We start from the raw sequence: 11,067 nt of genomic DNA, 5'->3' as shown, positions 1-11,067 counted from the left end.
TATTCTTCTGTAAATTTCTTTCTCATGACCAGGGTCCCCTGTGAGTAATTGAACTAGATAAACATACTCCTTTACAGACTCTAGAGGCTGACTGGCGATCCTTAATTCTTGTTCCCTTGCCAGGCTATTAAACATTATCTTTGTCTTCTGCATATTAATCTTCAACCCCACTCTTACACTTTTTCGGTTAAGGTCCTCAATCATTTGTTGTAATTCATCCCAATTGTTGCTGAATAGGACAATGTCATCTGCAAACCGTAGGTTGCAGAGATATTCTCCATTTATCCTCACTCCTAAGCCTTCCCAGTATAAGAGCTTGAATACTTCTCCTAAGCATGTAGTGAATAGCATTGGTGAGATTGGGTCTCCTTGCCTGACTCCTTTCTTGATAGGCAACTTTCTACTTTTCTCAATTGCGGCGAACCAATGTATAGCTGTGGAATTAAAGGGAAACTGAGACATCCACCCAAAATGTAGCAATTTGCTACAATGGAAACCCAACCGGGTTCCTCGAAAGAAAGCCTCGCAGTTGAAGAAAAATTCGTCCTGGTCCGGGACTCGAACCCGGGACCGCCGCCTTTCCGGGGCAGCCGCTCTACCTTCTGAGCTAACCAGGCGGCTAGCAGATGGCAGGGCGAAGTCGAATTTGTCGACAACTCGAAGCAAAGGCAAGTGTATGACGTAATAGTTCAGCGGAAATCCGCTAGGTGGAGATAAGTAATTAAAGGGAAACTGAGACATCCACACAAAATGTAGCAATTTGCTACAATGGAAACCCAACCGGGATCCTGTGGAATGTTTGTGGAAGATATTTCCGAAGATATTCACGTATGCCTCCTGTACTCCTTGATTACGCAATGCCTCTTGACTGCTGGTATCTCTACTGAATAAAATGCCTTTTCATAATCTATGAAAGCTTTATAGAGAGGTTTATTGTACTCCGCAGATTTCTTGATTACCCGATAGACGACATGGATGTGATCCATTGCCAGCCTGTTCTCTTGGTTTTTGAAGACAAGTGTTGCCCTGATTTTGTTGGAAATTATCTTGGTGAATATTTTATACACTACTGAAAGCAAGCTAATGGGGCTATAATTTTTCAATTTTTCGTCTCCCTTCTTATTAGTATAATGTTTGCATTCTTCCAGTTCTCTGGTACACTTGAAGTCATGAGACATTGCGTATAAAGGGCCGCAAGCTTTTCAAGCATGACCTCTCCTCCGTCTTTCATTAAATCGACTGTTATTCCGTCTTTCAAGGCCCTACTAACTTCATCGCTAGTTATAGAAGGGGCCTCTGTATCCTGTTCATCACTACTTCGAATGAAAGTAGCTTGGCTGCTCTGGGAACTGTACAGGTCAGTATAGAATTCTTCCGCTGCTTTTACTATGTCATCGAAATTGCTGATGATACTGCCCTGCTTACTGCTTGGTGCATACATCTTGCCTGTCCTATGCCAAGTTTTCTTCTCACTCATTTCATGCTACGCCAATATTTTACGGCTTCCTCAATCTTCCCCACATTATAATTTCGAATATCCCTTACTTTCTTCTTGTTGATCAATTTTGACAGTTCAGCTAATTATATCTGATCTCTTGAGTTTCACACTTTCATGTTTTGTCATTTCTTTATTAGGTCATTTGTTACTTGGGAGAGGTTACCTACTGGTTGCCCTTGGTGCCTTACCTCACACTTCAATTGCTGCTTCTGAAATCAGCCTAGTTACGGTTTCATTCATTACCTCTATGTTATCGTCATCTTTCTGTTCTAAAGCTGCATATTTGTTTACGATTACTCTTTCTCCAAATTGAGAGAAATCCTAGACCTCACTAACCTATGGTCACTGCACTTTAACTTACCTAACAGTTCTACATCCTGCACTATGCTGGGTTTGGCAGAGAGTATGAAATCTATTTCATTCCTTGTATCTCCATTAGTACTTTTCCAGGGCCCCCTCCTGTTGCTGCGCTTACTGAAAAAAGTGTTCATTATTCGGAGCCTATTCCTTTCTTCGAATTCTGCCAACCACAGCGTTAATATAACTGACTCTAGAGGAAAAGCTCCCCACAGCGCCCATGTATTGAAATCGCGAACCGCAAGGGAGCTGCCATGTTGCTACGCAACATGAGGCACGCAATCTACGTGATCCCGAGCCTGATTACAATGATGATTGTTGTGGCCTTTCCCTTTGCATCGGGTGGGCACATCACGGTGCCCTCACCAAAAAGATAAAGAAAAGCTGCATCAGTTCTATGAACAATGCGTATACACCTTGTTCACTGTCCCACTGACCATCACTTTAGAAGCTTCGCCTTCGTGATGAAAATCGCCGACTGGCGGTTCACATTTGTGTTGCGGCCATTTCACGCTTCCACAAAACCAAGTGGCTCGGGAAGTGTGGTGCCATCTGGTTGACGAGGGCACAAGCGATTACATCGCAGCACAATGTGGTCAATATTCTCCTCATCATCCCCGGATGCCCTGCATTGTACTGTCGTCCACCGACTGGTCGAAGCGGCATCTATACACCTTAATGCGCAGTGCTCCCACACGGGTCTCGAATAAAAGGGCACTGCCAACACTGTTGTCGTACAGCCGCTCCGCAGAAATGGTCGTCTTGTGTACTCTATACAGGGCCAGGCTAGATTTTTGGCCTACAGCGGCCTGCCACATCGACATCTCCGGTTCCTGTACTCTTGTTCGCACCCCCAGTAACCATTTCTTTTCGCTGTCCTCTTGGATGGGGTCAGTAAAGAGGGAGAACATTCTGCACAGGTTGTAGAGATGCCTGCTCCACTGTGTGTTCGCGCCCTTTAGAGTGGTCTGCTGGAACACGCGCCAGGCCCACCGCTCATCATTCATGAGACGAAGACAGCCCTCGTAGGCTGCCTTGCTCCTTGCGTCACGTGCCTTGAAGCTGGACCATCGGAGGTCGAGGCCTCCGTCAGTATGGTAGCGCCATCTAGTTAAGGCACCTGCAAACGCAGCCAAAATTTTAGGCACCGTAAATTTTACATCAAAATTTTCTAAATAGCCATCCGATCTTTCTGAAAAATATACGGAATGAACTTCAAACATTCTCCGTGCCTACGTGCTACGTGTAAGTGCTTGCTTTTGCATAATATCTTGAATATTTTGCGCTACAAAAATGAGTTGCAGCAACATGGCGGCGCCTTTGCGGTTCCCGCTTCTTTCTCCCAGCTTCCTAGAATCGATGCCATAGTTTTCAATTGCTTGTTCACCAGCCTGCTTTTCCCCACTTTAGCATTGAAATCGCCCAAGACTTTGTAAAGCTGTCTATTAATTTGCTATCACAATCCATGCTTCACCTTTTGGGCAAAACTGCGACTTTTTCAGCGAAGCTCACATCCGGCAACAGACGGAAGTAGATCAACAATTTCAGACGCGTCGTGCCACCTTGTGGCGTCGTATGAAAACGTCGGGATTGGACTGGACTGGAAAAACTTTATTTAGGTCCTGCAGGACGCGCTTAGCGCGTGGCGGGCGACTCTCACGTAGGGACCGACAGGGAATACCTGGCGGCCGCTTCGTGAGCCTGCTGGACGGCCCATTGCTGGTCGCCGAGAAGCGAGCTTCTGAGGGACTTCTCCCACTTGTCCGAGGTAGAGTCAGGATGAGCGTTTCTGCACTCCCAGAGCATGTGTGCAAGTGTCGCCGTGTATCTGCACGAGGGGCACGTGTCGCTGGGGTACGCGTCAGGATAGAGAACGTGGAGTTTGGCGGGGTTTGGGTACGTGTCTGTTTGTAATAAGCATAGAGTTAGCGCTTGTGGCCTGTGAAGTTTGGGGTGTAGGGGCAGAAAGATGCGGTGTCCAAGGTAGAAGTATTTTGTGATTTCGTTGTACGTAATGGGTGCATCCCAGTTGGTCTCGAGCTCGGCGAGGTGGGGTTGCCCTGGGACGACACGGTCAGTAAGAGCGTGCACTGCATCGTGGGCAATCTCGTTCAGGTTCGGCGAGGCACCCGGCACCCGGCCAAGATGGGCGGGGAACCAAATGACGGTGTGGTGCTTGAGAGTACTCTGATCCGTGCTGCGGAGGATGCGTAATGCCTGGTCCGAGACGGCGCCGCATTCGAAGGCTTTGATGGCCGGTCTGGAGTCGCTGTAGATGACTTCCCGTTTGCTGTTGAGCCCAGCTAGGGCTATGGCTACTTGCTCCGCTACTTCGGGGTCTCGAGTGAGGATCGTGGCGGAGTTGAGGATCCGCGATGAGACCACGACCGCGGCTAAGGCTAGGTTGTTGCAATAGGCAGCGGCGTCCACTAATGAGACGTCGTCCGTTTTCATGTCTACGCGCTTGAGAAGAGCGGTCACTCGTGCAAGGCGCCTGCCTCTGTTCAGGTCGGCTGCACATTTCGTGGAATGGGAGCGATCATGATGAGGTCTTGGATCTCGCGGGAGACCGGTGTCAACTCTGGGGGATCCCTGGTCATCGAGGAGAAAAAGCCAAGCTCGCGCAGAATGTGGCGGCCCACCTTGGTGGTCGTGAGTCGGATCATCTGCGTTCGCTCCTGAGCCTCGGCGATCTCTTCTAGCGTGTTGTGCATGCCGAGCTCCAGGAGTTTATACGTGGAAGTGGTGACAGGGACGCCGAGGGCTCGTTTCACAACCTTTCGAATAAGGGCGCTGAGTTTATCGCACTCGGCACGTAGCCATTTGTGTATGGCGGCGACATAGGTAATGTGGCAGAGAACAAATGCGTGTATGAGACGCAGTAGGTTGTCTTCTTTCAGGCCGTGGTGCCGGTTGGCCACTCTACGTACGAGTCGTATGACGTTGTCAGTCTTTGTCATGAGTTTCTGCACCGTTAGGGCGTTGGTTCCGCGGGACTTGATGATCATACCCAGGACCCTGATGGAGTCTACCCTGGGAACTGTACGACCGTCTCTGATGCGGAGTGTGATGTTGCATTCGGCCGGAGCATGCAACAGTCTGCCGGCAATCCGCCTTTTGCATTGCGCTGTGGCGCCACCTTAGCGGGCTCCGCGAGAAACTATATGTACGGCGTCGGGGCCCCGCGGGACGCAGGGGCACGCTGAAAGAAGCGAGCTGAAATGGGTTTGTACATTTGTCAGTCGTAATTTTCGTTTTGTGTGAGTGGCCGCTTGTTGGGCAGGATGCCTAAGCCGGCAATGACTCTGGTGCGACTTACAATCGCAAGTCGTCGAAATATGATGAAGGGATTTCGTACAGCTACGCCGACAAAACCAGTCACCGTGCGATACATCACACCGTAACGCGATTGACACACCACCTACGCTTGTATTACTGTTACTCATATTTATTCGTACCGAATATGAGTCAAAACATTCTTCGGAAGTTGAAATGCACGAACGTGAGCACTCGCTAGCCGCCCACATCAAGTTGGGGTCGATTCCGCTCAGCGGAGGTTAGGCGCATCGTATATAGCAGCCGAGTTCATGCATTTGTCACTGTTAGACCTGCACAGAACATACGCTCATAGGTTGATAAAAACTGCTTTTATAGCCGAGTCGTGACAACAGTGGCCATAGCTCTTTGAAGGGGCGACAGTGCGCCTAGAGTATTTATGCAGCACAAGAACGGCGTATTTGTTTACATCGGCACGCGTACGGCCACCGCTCGCTGTTCGCTTCAAGTACAGTAGAAACCGTGCACCGCTCACACGAAATAATGAGGAAATGTCCAAAGCATATATGAACACTTATCATGCACATATCAGAAGCGATCACACTGAGACGAGAAGGCATGAACGTCCCGGGCACATCGAAAACGGCGACAACGACCACCTAGCCGCAGTGGCACGCGAAAATGCCGATGCCTGCGGTACTCGCGTGGCAACGAGCGGTGTTGTTGCTTACAATGCAGTATCGAAAGGGCCATCACGTTTTTCTGTTTAGCATAAGAGGCAAACTGTTTTCAGTAAATACTAAATCTGGCAGCATAAAAATACACTCTCCGTAGTTGCACTCCGTTCATTGAAGCGCCGGCGACTGCGACCAACAGCCTTCGTTAAAGAACGGTGCCTGTACCGCGGTATTAGCACTGCGCCGTGTCGTCGCTTCCCACTCTCTGTGTGTGCATCTTACTATGCTAAGAGTGGTTCACTTCAAGTCGGTAAGGTCAGGACCGAACTATATAAGCAGTTTCCTTCGTCGTACTTGATTATCCAATATTTCAGGTCTGCCGGTAGCGGACAAACTCGTAGGCTGTGTTAGGTTTAATGAAGCTGCCTGAACGAGATCGAAACCACCTCAAACTTGATGTGGAGGGCTGTAAAGGGCTGGAAACCGTGCATATCAGCGTCGAAAGCACGTTTCGACTCAATTTGAGCGTCAATAAATACATACACGAGCGCATTTGCGGCGATATTCACGTTGTTGGTGTTGTCGGTGCGATGTTCTCACTCGGCGGCCGCTCGCACGGCGATCAGCACACTGGTTTTGTCGGCTTCGTCGGCACGAAAGCTTATCACACTACGATCACTCGTTGTCGTCGGTAGCGTCGTTGGCCACTTCGTCGTCATACTTGTATGACAATATAGGTCTCCCACTGGCACAGTATGACAACTACAGCCGGCCGAGCGTTGGCGCCGGCGTGAGGTCGACTTCTGACCGACATCGGTGTCGTGTCGGCATATATTGTGATGTACCGAACGTTAACCGAATATCGCTGTGAACAGCTAAAGTTTCTACCGAAACACAGCGCAAATACCGCGTCGTCGACCGGCGCAGCGCCGGCAATAAAGAGTTCGCGTCCTCGACGACTACGCTGCATACGCGTGCGTCGTCAGCTGCACGAACCACCGACGCCGTACAAAACGTTTTCGGCGCTCGCCGCTAGGGCACAGCGCATGCACACTCGGGACATGCAAAAGGCGGATTGCGGCTCGCGCACACAAGGGCAGAAAGCGGGAAGGAAGCGCGCAGTCTTCCAGTCAAAAAAAAAAATTAAATTGTGGGGTTTTACGTGCCAAAACCAGTTCTGATTATGAGGCACGCCGTAGTGGGGGACTCCGGAAATTTTGACCACCTGGGGTTCTTTAACGTGCACCTAAATCTAAGTACACGGGTGTTTTCGCATTTCGCCCCCATCGAAATGCAGCCGCCGTGGCCGGGAGTCTTCCAGTCGCGCACAACGCTCCGGAGGGAGGGTAGTAAGGTGGAGGGGTCTCGCTTTACTGCGGCCGCGCGCTCCCACCGGGCCGGAAGTCTCCGGGTGTAGAGTGGGCAGGTGGAGGGGCCACGCTTTACTACAGCTTTACTGCGGCCGCGCACTCCCACTGGGCCGGAAGGCACGCTCTGCGCCGCGAGCACCCGGCCCCGTAGCTGTATCTTGAAAGCCAGCTGCGGCCGGGGCAGAGTCCGCCCTCCCTGTGTTTTTGCGGCTAAGATCACGTTGATGCGAGCGCCGGCACTAAGCTCAATTTGCTCGCTGCTACTGCTGCGCTGACTCACACCAGCTTTTTCACAGCGAGTTAAGTCATCCGCGGTCATCGAGTGAGATGCGTTCATGCTTGCTTGTGCGCGCGTGCCACCAAGCTTGTTAATTGAGTTAGTGTGCCTATGTTTACACGTTTATACGGCCGATAAAACTACTATCCTTACTTTTTATAGATGTCCACTAATTTGCTATCGCAATCGATGTTTCGCCTTTCAGGCTAAACTGCGACTCTTTCTTTTATAAAAGCAAAAGCTCTAATTTTCCGATTCACAAAAAATTCATTTGTTGTACTTTCCTCAGTCAACATACAAGAAGTTTCAGAAAAAAGGGCAGAGTATATTTTACTAATATTTATTGCAATAAAATCACGGATAAACACAAACAACAACCCAGGACCAAGAATGCTGGCTTGTTTTGCAGAATTTAAAAGTGACACGAAAAAAAAATTTCACAGGCTGTTTTAAATTGTTAAGAAATATATCGAGACCACTTGTGCTTGGTGAAAACTCTGGATCACAGCTCCTCCCTCCACTGCGGCTCTTCTTGCAAAGTCTTCTGTGTAATTGGAATTTTGCCTTCAAAGATAAGTTGATCTTCTTGTGAAAGGCAGTCTCCTGCAAAAAGAATTAAGTTATGTTCTGCAGGAATATATATTTCATTGTATTTTTATCACTGGCTTTACTCAATAACAAAGCATATGTTTTTGTTATACTTTATTGTTGGGTAAAGCTAGTGATAAAAAAATGAGCTTTTGGAACATTTTTTCAGGAATATATATATATATATATATATATATATATAGTATATACTTTTTTCAGAATGGTTAGGTGTTGGAAACAATGGTTAATAATTCAACACTAGTGCAAGTAAAAGGCAAGCATAAAGACATTTGTCACTGTCCTTTAATGTGTTAATGATCAAGAGATTGAACACCGATCATTGTTTCTCACAAAATAAGAGTAATAATGGCGTAAATAATCTAAACTTGGCGAATTCCAGTACTACAGCATATTTCAATGATCCAACACAATTAACATGTGTGCAGGTGTGCAACCATTGCTTAAGTTAATTTAAATAACCAGTGGTCTGAGGAAGCCCAAAACAAAAATTGGCCGATGTGAGAACTTCACTATTTCCACACTCATGCCAGCGTTCACCAGGCCCCTTTCACATATAAAGTCAACGTCTGATATTTTAAATTGGACTCCTGAGGGGCCGCGAAAATGTCCTAAAAATCGGGCAATCCAAAAAAATGAATGCATCTTTTACTGCCAAGAGCTCAAATCGCCACAGGGACATCCAAAATAGCTCTGAAGGCCTGCCAGTGAGTACACTTATTAGGCGCATTGGTTCTCGTACTGTGACAGGAGACGGCGGGTGCACGCGCGACTGTGTCCCTTTATGTAATTGTCTAATACTTTGCTATCACTGTCAATGCTTCACCTTTGGGCAAAACTATGGCTTTTTTAACCTCTGTACACTGATCTTATCTCTGCGTTGTAAACTGCAGTGTTGGATTTATTTCTTGTCTGCTCACTTTTGCTTGTTTTTTCAGATGTACTAGCTTCAATTACTCCAGCCCCTTTGCAATACCTTCGCCCTGCATGTACTGATATAATCTCGACCGGGTGAGGTGGGTCGTCACCGCAAGAATCAGGAGACGACGATGAAGGCGGGCATTGTGATGATGAAAAATAGAAAAGATTGTATTCACTTCATTGGTACATGGTTTTGACTCTATCCGAGTCTCGAGCGGTTCTGTCTAACACGGGGGCCAGGACGGCCTTATAACCCCTCGTGGTCTTGTGGTAGCCGATGTCTCCTTCGGGGAACTTGTGGAAATGTCAGACCTCTGTCGGCTGGTCAAGTTGACGACCTCCTCCCCCTCGGGTCCTCTCCTTTGGTAGCTCGCCCTTTGCGTCTGCTCAGGTCGTAGAGGTGTGACGTTTTCTCGGGGATGAAGGGGATTATCTCGTCACGGGAAAGGCGCTCGGGCTTGTTTCCCCCATTCGAGAGGTACAGTTTCCAGGAAGATCATAACCGCCTCTTGGGGATGAAGATAATTGCCCCGACACGGGAACGTGCACGGGTTTGGTTTCCCACAACTGAGATGCAGAGTTCCAAGCCGATCATAACAGCCCGTCCGCTGCCACAGGAGGTCTCGAAGGGGTCGCAGCATCCAAGCACCTCGAAGACACCGGCAGACCCCGTGCCTCTGCTCCGTTTCGCCGTTCGTTCCAAGGCAGGCCAGGTGACACCTTCTGGAAATAGACCACGCCAAGCCCAAGGCAAAACAAACAGAGAGCACCCAACTAACCATGAGAACTGCCAGGTTCACACATACTTCACATTCTTCACATAAAACCTTATCAGAATTATACCTGCAGCCCTCGTTTGAGATTCCCGAAAATTAACAAAAGGAAAAAACTAGACTTCAATGCATATTTCAACCAGCCTAATACCTAACGTTTTTGTTTCTCTTGCCTGGGAAAGCCACGTCCATTGAGAGACTGAGAGTGCACTGAAAATGATCAAATGGATAAATGCTGCGCGGTGAGTTACTCGTTGGGTCAATAGTATCTGCCAGTACCAGCGCTTCTAAGGCAAAATGTACTGCGCTCTGATGACCGCTTCAACTCCTAATTTAAAGCCAGAAAACCAAAAAGCCATACTCTATTTGCGCGCAACACCGTGAAAATTGCTTCTCCGAACGCGCTTCAGCAAATCCAAATTCTACAATGGTAGCCGATAAACGCACCTACCCTGTAAGCATTGAATTACCCAAAATGGTTTGTTTCTACAAACCTCCAATGTCAATGCCTATCTACAAAAACAGCGCGTTCACGAGTGACCACCGTCGCAAAACCTGCTTCGCAGTTTTATTCGCGTAACTGGCTCGCATAACAATCATCACAACGAAACACCGAGATTAACGCGGAACCTTTGAAATTAAAAAAAATAAGGTCTTAATAACTAACAAATGAAAAGAAATGGAACGTGCTCTATTTACAAATTTACAAACAAGAACCTTATGGAGGCGCCCAATTTGACAATTACTACCTCTTAATGCGCACTTGACTAGGTCGCAATCTGAAAGTCATTGGGCCTCGCCACGGGCAATAAAGGGCGCCAGACATACACTGCCCCCTCCCGTAATCTGTCAATTCGTGTGGCCCCAGCTTTCTTTCTCATCTCGGAGAGGGAGGCCGTAAACGCGAGTAGAATCGCCATTCTTCCTTTGCCCTCGCTCTCGTGGCGCATTCCCCCTCATTGACTGTTTGACTAGCCCTGTGTGTGCGCACGTACCTCTGCCAGGTTGACCCTTTCAGCCGCATTCCTACTCGCGGAGACGCGCCCTGTTCTGTTGTCATCCGACTTTGGCGACATCTCCGTTTTCCCAACCACCATAACGAGCCCCTTGAAGTTCTGCATGATGGCCTGTTCCCTTTGCTTACGGCCTGCGGTGTGGCGTCTTTCTCGAACTTGCGCTGCGCTAAATACTTCGCTCGTTTGCGCCGTCTGAAAAATTTTTGCCTCGCCAGGCGGTCACCGAATGTACCTCTGCAATCCCCGATCGTCCGGTTCCTGCCCTGTTTGGCCGCCATGTCCGTCTCCTGTCCTTT

The 11,067-nt window shown here is 48.4% G+C and overlaps 1 protein-coding gene across 1 annotated transcript in view; it reads right to left on the bottom strand.

The window, feature by feature from the left end:
• Window positions 1-7,779: 7,779 nt before the first annotated feature.
• LOC119436835 (putative helicase mov-10-B.1) overlaps window positions 7,780-11,067 on the bottom strand; it is a 99,664-nt gene continuing 96,376 nt past the window's right edge. The window contains exon 17 of the mRNA XM_037703825.2: window positions 7,780-8,058. Within this exon, the coding sequence (XP_037559753.1) occupies window positions 7,958-8,058 (101 nt within the window). The 3' untranslated portion in view covers window positions 7,780-7,957. The remainder of the gene's footprint in view (window positions 8,059-11,067) is intronic.

This window comes from Dermacentor silvarum, chromosome 1 (genome assembly GCF_013339745.2).
Source record: "Dermacentor silvarum isolate Dsil-2018 chromosome 1, BIME_Dsil_1.4, whole genome shotgun sequence".
Lineage (NCBI taxonomy): Eukaryota > Metazoa > Arthropoda > Arachnida > Ixodida > Ixodidae > Dermacentor > Dermacentor silvarum.
Note: the sequence above shows the minus strand (reverse complement) of the source record. Positions and strands in the feature narration are given on the sequence as shown.